We start from the raw sequence: 18,437 nt of genomic DNA, 5'->3' as shown, positions 1-18,437 counted from the left end.
GGGGCGCTCGGTACGAGGAATGGAAAGGCACTGGCTAATGGTTCAGGACCAGTTGCTAGATCCCAAGCGTGTGAAGGAGTGGGATAGGCAACCCAAATACAAGCCTTCCGGGCGTGATGGCGGAGGCCGGTGGCTGGACGGCGTTTCTCTGGACGAAGGCTACGTCTGGGAGCCTGTGTGGTCACCCAGGCCTTCCCCTGAGCAACCTGGGTGCCTTCACTGCAGCGTGTTTCTGTTTCCTCTTTGAAATACACCAGACGAGCCAGGCCCCTTCCTTCCAGGTCCTGGAGGTACCTCTCTCCATCTTTCTCTACAAAGATGAGGCACCACCCACTCTAATGACTGCATCCGTGAAATACCGACTGAGCCCCTGGGATGGCTGGGCGCTGAGACATGAGCGAGGGTAAGTAGATGAAGGAGATTCAGTCCCTGCCCTCCAGGGGCCCAGAGTCTACCTAAGGAGTCAGACTTAAGACACACATTTATAATACCTTGCCACAGTATCCAGAGGCATATGAAAAATTGTAACACAAAGGTGCGCACCGTCAATGCCTCAGGAAAGCGACAGAAAGATATGAGAATTGCGCGGGACAGGGCAGAGTACGCTCGCCAGGTGGGTAGTGGGCAGAGGGTGGGGACGCTCAGATTTCAGAAGGCTGGAGCATCCTAAGGAAGGAGGCATGGAAGGGCACGGTGGGCGGGAGCAACAGGACTGGCCGCTGGCTGGAAAGCGTGGTGGTTTTGGAGGAGAATGGGGAGGGGTGTGGAGAGGACGCTGGGCGAGGCCGCAGTAGCCCTGAGTGCTACCACTGCCTCTGTCCTCCCTGCTGACCACGCGAACTGCAGGGGTGGACGGAGAACTGTCTCCCATCCTGTGGGTTGCCTTTTACTTTCTTGACAGTGACCTTTAAAGCAAAAGTTTTAAATTTTGATGAAGATCAATTTATCTAATGATGACAACTTAAAATAAATCATAGGTTTTTTAAAAATATAGCAAGAGCTGATTTTTTCCCACCACCTTTTTAATTTTTTTTTTAAAAAGGAGACATGGTTGACATATAACATGGTTCTAATTTTAGATGTACAAGAGCCAGTTTCCTCGGGTAGGTCAAACTGTTCTAAATCTGGCCAGCAGAAAATGAAAGATGCCGACTGCTGGAGTTTCAACACAACACATTTCATAGTTTTAATCTCTCAATATGTGTAATTTTAGGTCACCAGAACACAGGTCTGTACCAAATGGACAGTACGATTTTCAGGTATGAAACCTGAATTTAACTGGCTCAAATCAATATTCTAAGTTTTTGGTTATTATATTCTGAAACTTGTCTCTCCACGCACTCCCCCCGCCCCCCCCCCCCCGCCTCAAGTCACTTAAGCATCTACCTCCCAATCTATTATAATTAGATTTTACTACTTAAGTCGGATGTTAGCTTCTAAAAATTATGACGCTTCGCTCTAAACTGCGATCTATTCAAAAACTCATTTCAAAAAATGCTATCTCATTTACTATCACTCTCCTAAAAAGAAGTAACCGGTTCATGTCTGAAAAAAAAAAAGAGTATAATTAACACCGGTAGAAGCAAGCAGGGAGGGAGACTATGCTTTATGTTTAGAAGAAAACCCTCCTTTAAATCTAGGGAAGAATGAGAACTTGGTCTCATTCATCTGTGTGCTCAGCACAGCACCTGGCCAGAGAGTGTGCCCAGTAAATGTCTGTGAATGAATGACTGAAGGAGGCCAACGAACTAACCCGCCAGCTCTTCATGGCCCCATGCGGTAAGCACCCCTGCACCATCTTTCTCTTCATTAAAGGCAGCGATGGGATCACCATCACACCCCGTTTTTATAACGTTCCCATTACAGCCGATCCTCAATAACCCCAACTTAATCGTTTCATTTCAGGGGAATTCTGGACTCCTCTAAACATTAGGGATTATTCAGAAGAGGGGCCCATCATTGAAAAACAGAATACTTCTTGTGGGCTCTTCTCCAAAGATGTTCTAGAGACACTCAAGTTTCTTGCTTTCTTTGAGGTTGGTGTCTCATTCTGCAGACCCTACACACGGGGTGCTATTGCTTCTGAGCCCCACTGCTCCTGCCCTGCACCCTCCACCTCTAGCCTCAGCCATTTCAGGGAAATATTTGCGCAGGTGTGGGCTATCATGTCCAATCAGAAGAAACACCATGACATTTGTTCTGATAATTATTAGACAGAGTCATGTGCACCCACAAATACCTGCATGTACAGGACACAGGGTTTAAGGTTTTTGGAACTGGCATTTGCCCGACTAGTAAACATCTTTCCTTCATGAAGGTGCTCTGCTGGCAAGTGGTTGCAGAAGCCCATCTGTTCTCGGATGTGGCCCACAACTCTCTGAACTCCCAGGGGTGCATTCCAGCCGAACGCTGGCACCAGTTGGGCACAGTTCTTTATTTGGCTGCATATCTTCAGCAACCATTGACCTTTCTAGTTCCTAGAAAAAGCCCTCATGTGTTCAAGTCTTTGTAAGTAGATTTAACTCTATATATAATCATTTAACACCTCCCACAGCCCTAGCTGGTTTGGTTCAGTGGATAGAGCATTGGCCTGCAGACTGAAGGGTCCCAGGTTCGATTCTGGTCAAGGGCACGTGCCCAGTTGTGGGCTTGATCCCCAGTAGGGGGTGTGCAGGAGGCAGCCAATCAATGATTCTCTCTCATCATGGATTTTCTATCTCTCTCTTCCTCTCCCTTCCTCTCTGAAATCAATAAAAATATATAAATAAAACAGAACTCCCACAAAAGTTTAAAGCAAGGTAAAGAGAGACTCAGCAACATGCCCATCTGAGCGATTCTGTACAATATGATTTCCTCACGTTATGAGGGCTCATTGGAATAAAGGCTCAGCATACATAACACTGCTAGGTACCACATGCTTCGCCCTTGGAATACCAAAGGCATGACAAACTTTTGTCATTTTCAAAGAAAAAGAAATATTCTCAAGATGAGGTCTGTTTCCATCTTTGCTAGGTTAAATACCCTTCCTTTAAGTGATAAAACTTTTAACTCTATCCTGGAAGGAAATAACTGATGAGGCCCTAAAAGGTTATTATGTAAGTAATGTATGAGGCAGCAGATAAAATAGCGTATATGAAGGTATCATCATCATCATTATCATCACCTATCAGCCCAGAGTGAAGGCATTGTTGACAAATAATGTAATAGTGTATTTATCACATAATATTGTACACAGCACACTGCAGCCATTTTGTTCCTTCACACGAATCCTTGTGCTGGCTCAGTCTAAGTTCTTAGTGAGGAGACACTACTGTAGGAACACAGATACATTTCTTGGCCTTCAGTTTTAGCTCCTTCCATGTCAACCAAGGAAGCCATTTTTTTAGTCCTTGGAAGATCATTCAGTTGCAGAATTCTCACCCTACTCATTTAACAAACTCAAAAGCTCAGTCCTCACGTCCATGCTTTTTCGCAGCCTGTGCGTCTAGTGACAGATTCTAAGACACGTACTGATTGACGTGGCCGTGCTTGTGTCTGCCGTGGAACCCGTGGGCGCACGCCTAGCTTCCTGGGCTCTAAGGGCTCATATTCCAAAACAGAAATGAGCATTGTGAGGGGACCTGAAAGTTGGCAGCATCTAGAATTTCATGCCAGTTTCAGGATCGCTAGTTCCTGTCTAAAGCTTCAATAGTGTCAGAGTTCCCTTCGGCAAATGTCCAATACCGATCTGAACCAGAGCCACTCATCTGATTGACATATTTCATGGGCACAGAACATAATATCTAACAGTATTTCAAAGGGAGGGAAGAGAAACTCAGAAAGCACAGCACAAACAGATCCCAAAACAGAGTGAAAATTCCAAATCTCCAGGCATGCACTTGCCCAAATGATCCAACAATGACATACCAGAATGAGGCTGCAAGGAAGGTCAGAAAACAGAAAAAAAGACACACCGGAAAACAAGACAGAGGCTACAGGAAGTGGATGGGGAAGCCAGTGAAACAGAGCCAGCCTGTGATGTGCAGCTCAGCTTTACACCCATGCAGGCATCCTCAGCTCCACAGACCCCGGGGCCCGGGCCACATGCATGAGAAATAAGGACCAGGAAGTGGGCTTGGGCAATGGGGGCCTGGGCTTCAGGCTGCCAGAGTGAAGGGCCCCTCCCTTCTAGCTGCACGTTCCTCAGATGGTCATCCTACCCCGGGGGCCTCAAGCTCTCCAGCTGACATTTGTTTTCAAAACTCCCCTGAGACCACAACACAGGCTCGAAGAGGAAAAGTAACCAATCAAATGAAGGGCCATGGGGTACTCTGCCCACGTGCTTCTCCAATGGCCATAAGTTCCCTCCATGTGGGAATTTCCAAAAGCTGGCGAGGCCTTCCACGTGAATGGATAGATGTTTTTCCTAACAACCAAGAAGTAATTCTCTGGAGAATCAGCATTTAGCCATGCAACGATGCCAGGCTTTTAAAGCAATCTAGTTACTATACAGATTCTCCAAGGTTCATTTTGTAGTTCAGGAAAAAGCTCATGTACTTTTAAAATTGAGCATATACTGTGTTGTACATTATATTTTACATTTTATATGTTAGTTTATTTTCTATAAACTATGTCATATGAACAAGCTGCAGGTATATGTGCGGTGAAAAGAAAGTGGGAGATTATTAGGGTCAGGGTCATGCTAACCCCCCTTAGCCTAATGTTGTTTATCATTTAAATCCGTAATACCTGTGTCAAAAACTTCAAATTCAGACTGAACACAGAAAAGAAAGTATATCCATGTTTTTAAATAAAGCACCACTTAGACACACAGAGGTGCTGTAATTTTTAGAACCAGTTGATACTTCTATTAAAAAGTAAAAAATTGCTAATTTTGTAATGTACATGACTGAAGTAGCTGTCTGTCTTGCTCTCAATAAGAATTCAATTTTCTGCCGAAACCGGTTTGGCTCAGTGGATAGAGCGTCAGCCTGTGGACTGAAGGGTCCCAGGTTCGATTCTGGCCAAGGGCATGTACCTTGGTTGCGGGCACATCCCCAGTAGGGGGTGTGCAGGAGGCGGCTGATCGATGTTTCTCTCTCATCGATGTTTCTGACTCTCTATCCCTCTCCCTTCCTCTCTGTAAAAAATCAATAAAATATGTTTAAAAAAAAAAAGAATTCAATTTCCTAGTTAAGAAGAGGTGGACAATAAGAGTTTGCTTTAAATATTAAACTCCATGTCTATTTTGTACTGAAATGCACACACCTCATCTGAATGAGGGATGGGAAGGCCTGGGGTCTGGTCGGGAGCTCTCACTTCCTGGCTGTGAGCCCCAGGCTGGGTCGCCGACCCAGGGCCTCAGCTCTCCATCTCTGTTCTGGGCCTACATCATAGATGCTGTGAAGAGTGGAAGGAAGACGGAAGTGCCTTCAGAGCACCATGTCGAGGGGCACCAAAGACTCCTGAGAGCTTGGTGCTTACACACACTCGGGCACTTGACCTCACACGCCCTACTGACCTAGGAGAGGTTTTACAGGTGAAGCAAGTAACACTCACAAAGTCAAGCCAACATCCGAGGTCCCACACTAGCTAGTGACAGACAGAGTACTCAACCCAGGACTCCGGTGTCCCTATGGGTGTGCCACCCATCTCTCCTAAGGCTGCTCACAGACAGAAGGTATATGATCCTTTGTGATGTGCTATTTGTACAAACTTTGGATAACCTTACAGGGCACATAGCCCTTTTCTTTCTACGGAAAGTGTCTCTTCTGAAAGAGGAAACATAACCAAACAAGGCCGTTTACACCTCAGTGAATGAAAAATGTATTTTCCCTTGTGTATTAAAAACCAACAAAATCTTGATTTGGCCAAGGGCTTCTGTATTCAAGTCTCTTTAAAATACATCTTTGAAGTTTCTTCAATAATACCTTATGGTTTTATAAACTTGTCTAAAGTATCATCTTACATCTATATAAAAAAGTTTCTTCTCTCTCTCTCCAAAATATCAGCAATGACCACTTTAAATAATCTGTCAAGGATTTTAGAAAGTGGGGCATCTACCAAAAAGGACGGGTCTCTTTGTTAATGGCAAGTAGTGTGCGTCTTCGATAAGCATGTCAGCAATGTTATTTTCACGGCAGAAAATGCCAGAATAGTGCACATAAAATGGCTACATGCCGATCAGCACAACACATCTGTGTTTTAGGACTCAGATGCTCGAAACCCCGAGCGATCTTTCAGGTACAGTAACGTTTAGGCGACAGAAGCGTTAGCGACAGGAGCGCTTGGAACCAGGGTCAGACTCCCTTAGGACCGGCTCAAACCCCTGACCACACCTGTGCTTGCCCGCTCCTCCCCTTTCAGCTACGTTCACCGGTTTAAATCAGGGCTCTGGAAAGTTAGCATCCGTGTGGGCGGCTCACACTTGTTTATTTCCTTATTCCTCTGGGGCTCTTGGCTCCCCCAGCAGGAGGAGGGGAGCAGAGCCCCGGAGAAGACTGCTACAGAAACATAAAGGATGCCGAAACCGGTTTGGCTCAGTGGATAGAGCGTCAGCCTGGAGACTGAAGGGTCCCAGGTTCGATTCCGGTCAAGGGCATGTACCTTGGTTGCGGGCGCATCCCCAGTAGGGGGTGTGCAGGAGGCAGCTGATCGATGTTCCTCTCTCATCGATGTTTCTAACTCTCTATCCCTCTCCCTTCCTCTCTGTAAAAAATCAATAAAATATATATAAAAAAAACAACAACACAAAGTTAAAAAAAAAAAAAAGAAGCATAAAGGACGATGAAGGAAACAGTGGGAATGCCACCAGGGGGACGGGCAGGAATGGGGGACAGGAACAGCGTTCAGAAGGCAAAGCCTCTCTCCTCCATCATGCAGAAACCAGGGCAAGCCGACAGAAGATGACTCGGTCGGCTCCAACCTAGACATTTAAGTTCCGGCGCCGTCGATATATTCTAGACGGCCCAAACGTTTTAATATCGGTACGTGGTTTCCTAAGAGGCTCATCACCATTAGGGCGGCTTTGGAATATCTGTTGCTGAATCCAGCTGGGTTTTGCTGAGCCACATCACATATTAAAACCAGGCAAATACCCCAACTATATATTATATTTTGCTTTTGAGGTACAGAAAAACAAAATATCAATATATGTATGTTATAGCTCGATCTTGTGGTCGTAAACCAACTTCCTGTTTCTTCATCGAGGGCCCTTAGAAGTGACATGCTCCTCTACCGAGAGGCGCTATGCCAGTTCTAAGGCACTGCCGGGGTCGGCACCCGCGCGGGCATGCCGAGGGGAAGCTCGGGCTAAGCCTAGGAGAGGACCTTATTAGCCTCCCCGGGTGCTAATAACTCTCCAGCAGGCGGTGCTGCCTGGAAGCCGGCCTCCTTACCTTTGACCTGGGGAATGAAGTGGTGTCGGAAGGGGGAGTTGGGGCGGGAGTCGCTGTGGGCGGAGCTGAGGCTGCTGGTGCGCAGGTAGGACAACCTCTGCACACCAGGAGGCAGCAGCTCTGTGCGGAGGGAGGCGGGGCGGGCAAGTGGAAACAGAAGAGAAGAACAGAAATTAACACAGGAGCAGGGACAGGGCGTCATTCCAAGGGGGGGTGGGGTGGGGGGGGGGGGGATAAAGATCATTCATCAGGAGTCTGGAAAAGGAGGAAGGCAAGTGGGGGGAATTTGCAGGTACCCAGGCTCAGGTTAGTACAGAGGCGCTCTCCGAGAATGAAGGGCCTTAGCGAGAAGGAATGGCCACCAGGACCCTCCCCCCCCCCCCCCCCCCCCCCAGTTAGGATGCCACCAGCTATGGGTCAGCCAGTACCGGGCACATCATTTAGACCCCAAACAGCTGTTTTTAAAAAGCAACTGACAAACCAGAACCTCGGAAGCACATGTCAAAAAAGTGCCAGTCATTTCAGGAACCTTGAAAAGGAGGACTGATGGGTAAGGGGCAGATTCTTTTTTTTTAAGCTGCGCATTCCCCCCGCCGCCCCCCTCCGGAAGTCTAATTTTATTTGCTTCCGCAGGAAAAAGACCCCACACCTGTCTGTGTTCCCTGGGTGTCCAAGAGCTGCTTAGGATCCTGAGAACCGGGTAGTGGCAGTGCTGTTCTCTCGGAAGAAGGATGGACATTAAAGCTAAGCCCAGGGGCATGCATCCTCACCTGGCATCTAGGACCTTCGGAGTGGATAACTTGAGGTGCTCTACTAGGGGAAGGGAACCTACCAGGGGAAGGGAAACTTTTTCTGCCAAGGGCCATGTGAATATTTATAACATCATTCGTGGGCCATACAAAGTTACCGACTTAAAGATTGGCCTGCTGTTTGGTCAAACATTTAATTAACTCGCCCTAAAGCCTTGGCAAGGCCAGACCAAATGATTTCGGGAACCTTACATGGCCTGCGGGCCGGACGTTCCCCACCCCTATACAGACCACAGCTACGCTATCAGAACTACACCAGCTTCACTTCACTAGGGTAGACCTTGAAAAAAAGCTTAGAAACCCTCATCATCGGCATCACATATCTGTCCTACACTGTGAAGGAGGGATACTGAGAAGGGGGAATTTCTAAAGGCTACTGATGTTAGAACTGTGCCTGGGACAGATGAAAACTTCCGAGTGCTCAATCAGGACATGGCCTTGAAGGGAAGCACTGCCCCTGACTGACCCCTCCCTCACTCCTCAGAGGGCTCCGGAACAATCTCCCAGCAGCCCCGTGTCATTCCGACAAGGTCATGGTTGGGGTCTCAGTGACCTCCCTCAACAACATGCCCACACACAGGGTGGCAGCTGAAAGGATTTCTTGTCACGCCGATAGACAAAGGCTTACATCCAGACCCAGGCCCAGGGCACACGTGAAATGAATATACTTGTACATGAAAAGAGAAAGGAATTCATTGCCTGAAAATTCTCATTAAATATGACTGTATCTCAACAAAGCACTGAGTCTAGAAAAAAAAACTATACATTACTGAAGGATCAAATAATAAAAATTCATTCCTCTAATAGCATGAAATCAATGGCTTTTGAGAAAAGATTGCCATCCTTTTACGTTTTATTCATTTCCTTTGGTTTTATGTTGTCAAGTAGGTTAGCATATAAGGGGGTTTGTTCTCATCAGCTGTGTAGAAGCAAGAAACTTAGAATGAAGTTTTCATAGATGCATGTCATCAATAACCACGAGTTTGTTCAAAAGGCCCAGGTCTTCCTTTGGGTATCCCTTTCCTGGGAATTCTGGATCTGTGCTGGGATCCCCCATTCTTTTTTTACTCCCCATATGAGACACCCACTAATGGGGGTCAAATTCCGCACAGGTAAAGGTCAACGGCAGCCCGTTACAATTTCACATTCTCTCTCACAATTACATCTCGAATGTTTTCCAAGTCTGATTCAAAATCTTAGGGCTGGAATGGATCATAAAAGTAATATACAACCCTGAGCTTGTATACAATACTTTATTCTAGGAGGTGCCTACCCAGCATGCTTGGTAACACCACGTGCCTGGAGAAGAGAAACGTGATAAACCCACCAACAAATGGCTAATACTGGATCTTGGATGAGGCTGACGTGCCTGAGAGGCACATCAAAGTGGTTTCTTTTGGAGATCGTCACTGAAGTCTAAAAGTGGTGAGATCTTCAAGACTAAAGGAAAGAAAACAAAACCCCAAAACACCCTCCTTGGCTTCCAGCCATTCCCTGTCCAAATGTAATTATTTAATAAATGGATATAACCACAAAAAACTCTGTTTCCAGAAAAGAGGCAACACGAACTATAGTCGATAGGAGGTTTCTTTGTTTGTTTTTCTGGGAGAGGGGTCCATATTCGGCAGCCAGCTCTCAGTGACGGGGAGAAAGCATCACCCAGAAACACGGACTATCATACAGAGTGAATCCTGGGAGCAGCGGCCTTACCAGGTCTGTGGAAATGCTGGGGAGAGCGGGACGTGGTGGGAGTGTAGCTGTGGCGGCTGTACACGGGGGAGTTGATGGAGCCCTGGCTGGTGGACCGGTGCATCATCCGGTCCCGAGCGTCCTGGTACCCCTGGAAACACAGAGCGAGAAAGCATGAGCACAAAGCGTGCACTCGGGCCACGGTCACGTTCAAGTGATGTCGAGTCCCACGAAAGCTGTCCAGGGGCCCCTGGGGCCACCTGCTCATGGATACCCTTCAGGGCCCTACTCCTTAAACATCATGCAGACGAGCACTCGTGGATCATGCCTTCTGTTCAAGACCTATAGTACCTGCATTTAGCACAATTCTGACAGGTAGGCATGACAGACTCCAGTGTTGACAGAGCTCTGGGCTAAGGGAATAATTCCAATGACTACGTGTGTCTTGGGCTTTTTAGGCTTATGAGGTTTGTTCACATACATCGTTTCATCGGACCTGCACAATAAGGAAGGCGGGACACATGCTATTGCTTCCCCTTGTTTCAGAGGCTTCCGAGCAGGTAAGAGACTGCCGGCCCACCATGTCCACAGCACTCGTCTGGTGACATTTTAAGCCGATTTTCCCGGAGAACAAGCTGGTGGTGGCCTCAGTCATTCTACTTTCCACTTTGGGAAACATATTCCAAGGAAATAATAAAAAAAAGATCTTTAAGTGACCTTTAGAATTTACGCAAAGATATTTAAAATACCACCATTTCTAAGGAGAAAACTTTGTATTACATGCTCAGCAAGTTGGGGAGCAATTAAGTAAATGAGGGCACAATAACACCATCAGCATGTCACCCATGTCCAAGTCTAGAAAATAATATATTAGGTGTAAAGTGCAGAGAGCCCCACGCACCAACATAATATGTCACTGTGCAAAGGACGAGGAGAGTGTTAGCATGCTGGGCATTTCAGGAATTTGTTGGCCCATGAAGTTTCTGCTGACACAGTAGAAGGTGGGAAGCGTGTGTGAGCAATGATGATGTTAAAACCTCAGCACCCATGGCTGCGCGAAATCTGAAAGCACGTGGCAAGAGGCTTTGGCTTGATCCTAACGGGCTGTCACAATAAATCAAATAAAAACAGCAACGAAATAAAAAGTCCCCAGACAATGTGCCTGCATCTTGCAACTGGTCAAGAAGAGAAGTTAATTCTTCATAACTTCAGCTGTAATGATCAGAATGCTAATAGAAATTGATTATTCATAGGCCGCAGCCACAGACCATCAGAATACTACAGAGTTTTTCCTATATCAAATTACAGCAATTGCTTAAGATCAGTTCAGTTTTAGGTAGATATCCAGAAAGTTGCTTAGCTTTGAGACAAGACTAGTGATTTTACTTACTGTTATTTTTACTTTTAGGTGGGGCTAGATCTACCTCCGGAGGAGTTTGCTCATTGGATACATAAGGAAATGCAAAATAATAGAAAGCACAGTAGACACACAGTCCCTTGGTTATTAGCTGTAATGGCTACAATGAAAGAAAGGGCTGGGCTCTGACCGGTTTGGCTCAGTGGATAGAGCATTGGCCTGCGGACTCAAGGGTTCGATTCCGGTCAAGGGTATGTACCTTGGTTGCGGGCACATCCCCACAGTAGGGGGTGTGCAGGAGGCAGCTGATTGATGTTTCTCTCTCATTGATGTTTCTAACTCTCTCTCCCTCTCCCTTCCTCTCTGTAAAAAATCAATAAAATATTTAAAAAAAAAAAAAAAAAGAAAGAAAGGAAGGGCGGGGGCAGACTTGGTGCTGGACCAAGCTCAGGTCTGGGCTGGTCTGAGCTGAGGCCACCAGTCTCAGGGCCACCCCACCAAGGAAAAGTATGCAGGGACGACAGGAAGTACTTCTAAAGCCACTGGTCACCATGGAGGTAGTGAATGTGGGGGGAGGGTAAACCTAGAAACTCCCGAAACTGGGATGTGGGGTACAGTGTGAGGGAGCTGTTATAATTTATAGATCGGTACTGCAGCCACTGGAAAGTCTGTTTACCCGGAGAAGGGGGAAAAGATAATCGATTTTAGGCTAAAAGGTGTGGTCTCCTCTGAAGGTGGCTGTTCATAGGACACACTATGACCACTGCTGGCCATTTCGGATAATCCAGTGTGATTTTACCCCATGGTCTCCATGTAAAGAGAACTTTACTGCGGTGTCTTATGGTCATATCTTACCTGCAAGGAGGCCTACATTCATCATAATCTCACACACAGTTTTTCTGTTCTTTTATTTAATGTCCTTCCCCCCAAATCCTAGCCTAGGACGGGTCCGAGTAACTCCCCTGCTCCACCCACTATAAATGTCAAGAATGGCACTTACTTCTGCGGATGGAGTAGGAGACAAAGTCCTTGGAGACTAGAAGAATAAGAGAGAATTAAAAGTCACTATGTTAATTAACTTGTCAGTTTTCATTAGTGTTGTTTGTCAGCATCACCTGGAAACATTATTCCTGGTACACGCGCCAGCACCCCTTGCCGGCCCCCGTTCCTGATGCAGGGAGCTGAGAGTGGGGCTCGGCAGGCACACAGTTTCCGGGTGACTGTGGTGCATGTTTTGATAAATACATCGTGGTTGAGCCAGACAAATGGGAATTATTCCCCCTCTATGCTCAGCCAGTGCTCTTTACTACTGAGTTACAGTGTCTGCAGAATTCAGTGAACATGATTATTCACTGAGTGATAAGCACAGCAAATCACATACAATGGTGTGAGGACCAGGTCTGTGGCATCCTGCCCTCGCGGCCTTGCCAACCTCACCACCATTCACCTTCAGGCCCCGCCCTCCCCCTGCTTTCTAAGGCACACAGAATCTCAAGTTTACCCCTCCCGTGTTTCTAGAGTGGCAGTATAAGGGTTCTATGAAGGAAGTGTTAATCACGGAAGGAATACAGCATCAAGTAGCTCCTACAGCTGCATTTGAGTGGCCGCAGAGGCAGCTACACCGATTCGACCACTAGATGGCACTACATGAAAGCAGATATCACGTTCCCTGCCCAACGGACCAGTTCAATGCAGAGCTGCCCTTTGGAGTAAAACCCAGATCGGAAAATAAACAAAAAAGAACAAAATACGATATTTCTAAATAAATAGAAACAGGACTATAAGTAAATACAGTTACAAAATAAATATTATGTTAAAATTGTGAACAAATTAAACAAAATCCCATTTTCATGCCTTTTCTCATCTAAGATTGATGTTACAGACAGTTTACGTCTGTTTTCACCTTGGTTGCACGGCTGATTTCAGACCAGAACTTGAGTAACGTATATCTGAGTGAACTCAAACTAGTGTATACATGATTCCAGTTTAAAAAATAAAAGGGAAACAACTTTTTTTTTCTTTTTTTCTATTTTTTTTTCTTCTTTTTTCCTAAAAGGGAAACAACTTTAGAGGGAAAAATAATTTAGTCCACGGGAAAGACAGCAGAGCCTGAGACCTGGGTAGGAGGTGACAGCAGGAAGCTCCCAGCCCTGCGGGGGCGGGTTGTGTGTGTGTGTGTGTGTGTGTGTCCCGGGCTCAGTGGTGCTGGCCCAGCGTCAGGATGGTCGGCTGGGAGATCATTAGTAAACTCCTAGGGGACAGGTACAAACCACAGGAACAACCGTCACGGCTGAATATTTACCACAAGCCTGGCTCTCTGCTAACTGCTGTAAAAGGTTAGTTCATATACATGAGCTTTCATAGATAATAAACTGTTTAGATATGATATATATATTAATCTTGAGTTGATAGTCAATTTAATCCTCACTGTCACCCTGAGGGAGACTCTGTTGTACAGGTGAATAAACTAGGTCACAATGGCTGTCACATGACTAACGTCATGCAACCAGCATGTGGAGTCCCCAGGTTACACCGGGTGATTTGGTTCCAGAACCCTGGCGCATACTCCTGTACTATACTGTGGCACCGTTCTCTCGAAATTCTTCTATTTTTTGCACATTCTAATTATCTCCCTGTGTTAAAAACTGCAGCTGTCAAAACTGTGGGGTGTACTCTCTCTCCTCATGATCCCCATAAATATAGTTCAGCTTGCCCCAAGACCAGACCTCCCCACCCCTTCACCCCTGCCCAGAAGACCCTCCCTGCCTTATTCTTTCTGTGCAGCTCACAGACTCCCCTGTGAGCCTGGCCTCCTTCTCAGCAGGCCAGTTCCTCTATCCTACCACCCCATACGAACGCTTACTCATCCTTCACCTGGTTTTCGTGTGGTTGGTCTGCTCCCCTGCCTCTCTGTAACCTCCTGAGGCCAAGGACAGGTTTTTGAGGACCTCAGAGCACCTGGGATGGAAGGCTGCGAATAGTGTGCAATCGAAAGGACCCTCTGATGTGCCTGGATTCCAATCGGTAGTTCTTATACATATGACAAACGACGCGTACGCTGTTGCACAACTCACAACTTGTAGGAACTTCTTACCTCCCCCTGGCTCTGTCTCTCCTGCTTGTCATCATAGCCGGACGTGTAGAAAGGCTCATAGGTAATAAGATCTGGACGTTCGATATCATAAATTGCCTTGACCTTGGGAATGGCTGCTAAGTCCTTGTAATCCAGGATTTCGTTGTCCACTTTTGCCTGGCAAAGAGCAGAGAGAAAGGTTACTCTGCCGTCTCACCTCCAGGGAACTGCTGTTTGTGCTTTTCAACGTGAAAAATAGACAAAAAACAAAACACCGAGCTTAGCACAGGTGACCTCTAGAAAGTTGCCCTTTATATATTATTCACATTAAAAATAGAAGTCATCAAAAGCTTGGGAAAACGTCTATATGGAATTCATCAAGTACAGAAGCCTGTACACCTTCAGGATAATTCCCTAACTTTACTCCAGAGATGGAAAACTCCCACCTGGCTAAAATCAATAACTGCATATTTAATCAATAACTAAATACTTAAATACCTTTGTGGCAGAATTTAAGAATACTCAGTGTCAGCATCATAAAGTGTATAATTTGCCCTGGCCTGTGTGCTCAATGGTTAGAGCGCTGGCCTGCACACCGAAGTGTCTCAGATTCGATTCCTGGCCAAGGGCACGTGCCTGGGCTGCAGGCTTGATCCCTGGCCCTGGTCGGGGCGCGTGGAAGCAACCATATGATGTGTCTCTCTCATTTTGATGTTTCTCTCTGTCTCTCTTTCCCTCCCGCCCTTCCATTCTCTAAAAATCAATGGAAAAAATATCCTCAGGTGAGGATTAACCAAACAACAACAACAACAAAAAGTGTATAGTTAATTCCCAAATATCAAATATCTAGCTGCAAGCTACAATCGTTTTTAAGTCCTGCATCGTATTTCTGCATGTTATGGACTATCTACTTAATAGCTCAGGATGGTCAGGTTCACAGATAAATTTAAGTTCCTGCAGGAGAAGGCTGATCTACAAAAGTGAAAATGGTCTCAGAACAGAAACGTAAGTCATTCTGAATTATTCCATTTTGCATTATCCACCCACTATGAGGACGGGCTACCGCGCTTGTCCCGGAAGCCCTTCCGGAAGCGGAGACTTACATAGATAGTGTGGCCCGGGGACCCGGGGATGCTGGGGCCTGGTCTGGAATAGATGCTTTCGGACGAAGTCCTGGTGGGCTGTGAAACAGACAGTGACGTGTGAGCGTTCAGGCCATGGCTGCAGACTCAAGACTGGCCTGAGTCCCTAAGCTTTGCTCAAAACCAACTGGTTCAAAAAGGCAAGATTTGTGACTTTCCTGAAAAACCTAGAAAGAAAGGTGGATAGCTGGTGCAGTCAGCTGTGAAAATGCACGGGGTGGGGTGCTTTCTACCTCCTCTTCCTTGTCCCCTACAGGTCCTGGCTCTGCCTGCAAGCTCGTTTCTCTCTGTCTGCGTTGCCACAACCCCTCCCCGCTCCCCCCCATCACCACCTCCACATCTCGACTGCGACCATGTCCTCCTCTGTGGGGTTCTGCCTTCATTCTTGCTCTTTTTGAATCTACTTGGTGCCCAGTGGTCCGAGAGACCTTTAAGAACATAATTTGGATCATCACCATCCTGCTCTGGCTTCAGTGTCCTCTTAGAACAAAATCACACGCCTCGGCCTCAGGATTTGGTCCCTGCGGTTCTCTCCTACACCGTCGCTCGTAGGCCATGGTGCATGCCCTGCTCAGGGCTCTTACCTTGCTGCTCCCTCCGTCTGAAATGTCCTGATCCCCAATGTTACTTAGTTGATTTCCCCCCCTCCTTCAGTCTTAGCTTAAATATCACCTCCTCAAAGAAGCCCTCCCTGATTTTTCAATCCGGAGTTGATTCCTCTGGTTATTTTCTCATAGTGCCACTCTCGTTTTCTCCTTCATGAATAAAATGTATAATTTCATGTTTATTCGTTTCCTTGCATCATGCCTAACTTCCTCATTAACTTTAGTTGTGATCTCTGTCCACGTAGGGTTTGTTTTTCCACGGTATATGCACAGGTACAAAGAGGATGCACACGTTTGTTGAGGGAACGAGCTAGAATTAATTACTTTTAAACAAACACTCCGTGTGTGGGCACTTGACTTACATTAATGACATATTTGAGCCCAGTTACACTGGTCAGCCGCTAGGGAAGATAAGAGAAACTCCTCTTTAGAGCAGATGTTTAGAGAACCCTGTGGTGACAGGGGCGGGAGGGGAATGCATGGACCGGATTCACTGCCTCCTACCGCAGCTCGGCCCTTTCTGGAAAAGGCCTGGTCTCGGAGGACCTGCTCTCCCGAGCAGTTCTTTCTTGGAGAAGATAAGTTCTAGATCTACGTTAGGGAAGTTTCTACTGCTGTTTAGCACCTTGAATAGGAATGTCACTCAGTGAAAAGGACTCCTGAAGACTAGGCTGTGGCATCACTAAGAACTCACCTCTGAAACGGTGAGAGCCACCCTCCCCCCCCCTCCCCCCGGGCCCACCCGAGGCCGGCAGTGACCGGACTCACTCTGACAGAAAGCACCCATCGGCTCAGCCAGGTCTCTGGTCTCTGAGACCCGCGGGCGGGTGGGGGTGGGGACTCACACCCAGCACAGGTGGGCCTGTGCCAGGCCCAGGGCGTCTGCCCCTCCCCCAAGGCCTGCCTCGTGTAAGCCCTTTCCTTCTAGTAACAATTTTCCAGCCATAGGCATGTCGCAATATGAGAAAATGCCCAACCTGAGTATATTGGGAAAGAAAGGACTCACATAATAACATCACTGGAAAGTCCGTTTCCTTGATCCATTTCCTGATCAACACACAGAAGTGCCACCAAGGCCAGCGCTCCATAGAGAAGAGACGCCGGCCTTGGTAAAGCTGAGCGAATGCGCACCCTGCGGGGCACGAATGAGCCACAGGCTGTTCTTAGCATCCAGTGACCAGGAGCTACTATTGGCCAAACCCAATGTCAAAGTGAAACCTCTTAAGGAACAGCACGAGGATGCTAACAGCAGCTAATACTTACTGCCCACTTACTGTGTGGCAGGCCCCTCCCAGGCTGGTCTCATTTAATCCATTCAATAGCCCCGTGAGGTCGGTTGCTTACTCTACAGATGGGGAAAAAGGGTGCATGCTCCAAGCCACAGGCAGGCAAGTGTCAGGATCTGCACCCGGGGGACAGAGCCCAAGCTCTTCATCCTGCACTAAAATTCTCCCCATAGCATCAGGTAACTGGAACCATTTACTAATATTTCCCATCGACACAGCTATGGGACAGATGAGGTGGAAATAAAGAAAGATATCGAGATCAAGTAGCAGAAAAGTACCTGCAAATTGAAAATACTTTTATTGCCACTAGCTCCCCATGCTGGGGTGGGGTGAGAACCCTGCTCTAGCTCTCTGTGCTGGGTGGGGTAGGAACCCCACCCTGGCTCTCTGTGCTGGGTGGGGTAGGAACCCCACACTGGCTCTCTGTGCTGGGTGGGGTAGGAACCCCACCCTGGCTGGCTGAGCTGGGTGGGGTAGGAACCCCACACTGGCTGGCTGTGCTGGGTGGGGTAAGAACCCCACACTGGCTGGCTGTGCTGGGTGGGGTAGGAACCCCACACTGGCTGGCTGTGCTGGGTGGGGTAAGAACCCCACACTGGCTGGCTGTGCTGGGTGGGGTAGGAACCTCACACTGGCTGGCTGTGCTGGGGTGGGGCAGGGGAGGTTGCAGGACAGTCAGATGTCCTCAGTTACTGGCGTTGCTATGACAAAGGCCTGTTTTCATGAACAGCATCTAGGACACCGTGTGAAGAACCACGTGAACACGGAGCCTCGGGGTCTCTCCCATGTTACTCATCCTGACTTTTTGCCAAATGTGGGTCAGGGATACGTTCTGCCTTTGCTGTAACAATGCACCTGGGCTGGCCCCGCAGTGTTTTGTTCTCTCCTGCCCTGCGCGTGCTCACAGGAACGCAGCTGGAGAACACGAGCGCACATCGGAGGGTCTCTAATGCTCTCTTCCCTGGAGGAGGAGAGGCCCCGTGGCCGAACCAGCCTGTTTCCGCTCGGTCTCTCTCGGCCTTCCTCCTTCGCGGGATAAGATGGTCCAGTGAGTGACGTCAGCATTCTCAGAAGCATCTACCTGGTTCATTTACTCGTCT

The 18,437-nt window shown here is 47.4% G+C and overlaps 1 protein-coding gene across 18 annotated transcripts in view; it reads right to left on the bottom strand.

Annotated features, from left to right (window-relative positions):
- Positions 1-18,437, bottom strand: part of ABLIM1 (actin binding LIM protein 1) — a 251,352-nt gene that overhangs the window by 20,395 nt on the left and 212,520 nt on the right. For 14 of the 18 annotated variants that reach the window (XM_080687353.1, XM_080687339.1, XM_080687337.1 and 11 more), the window contains 4 exons: positions 15,408-15,485; positions 14,326-14,481; positions 12,232-12,267; positions 9,896-10,025 (listed from right to left, as the gene is read on the bottom strand). In XM_080687353.1, the coding sequence (XP_080543479.1) occupies positions 9,896-10,025; positions 12,232-12,267; positions 14,326-14,481; positions 15,408-15,485 (400 nt within the window). Of the gene's footprint in view, positions 1-7,376; positions 7,497-9,895; positions 10,026-12,231; positions 12,268-14,325; positions 14,482-15,407; positions 15,486-18,437 lie in introns of all 18 variants that reach the window. The other 4 variants (XM_080687336.1, XM_080687347.1, XM_080687350.1 and 1 more) reach the window with 1 other exon arrangement.

The sequence above is a fragment of the Plecotus auritus genome (genome assembly GCF_963455305.1).
Source record: "Plecotus auritus genome assembly, chromosome: 9".
NCBI classification, from domain to species: Eukaryota; Metazoa; Chordata; class Mammalia; order Chiroptera; family Vespertilionidae; genus Plecotus; species Plecotus auritus.
The sequence above is the reverse complement of the archived record's forward strand: the minus strand, read 5'-3'. Positions and strand labels throughout refer to the sequence as shown.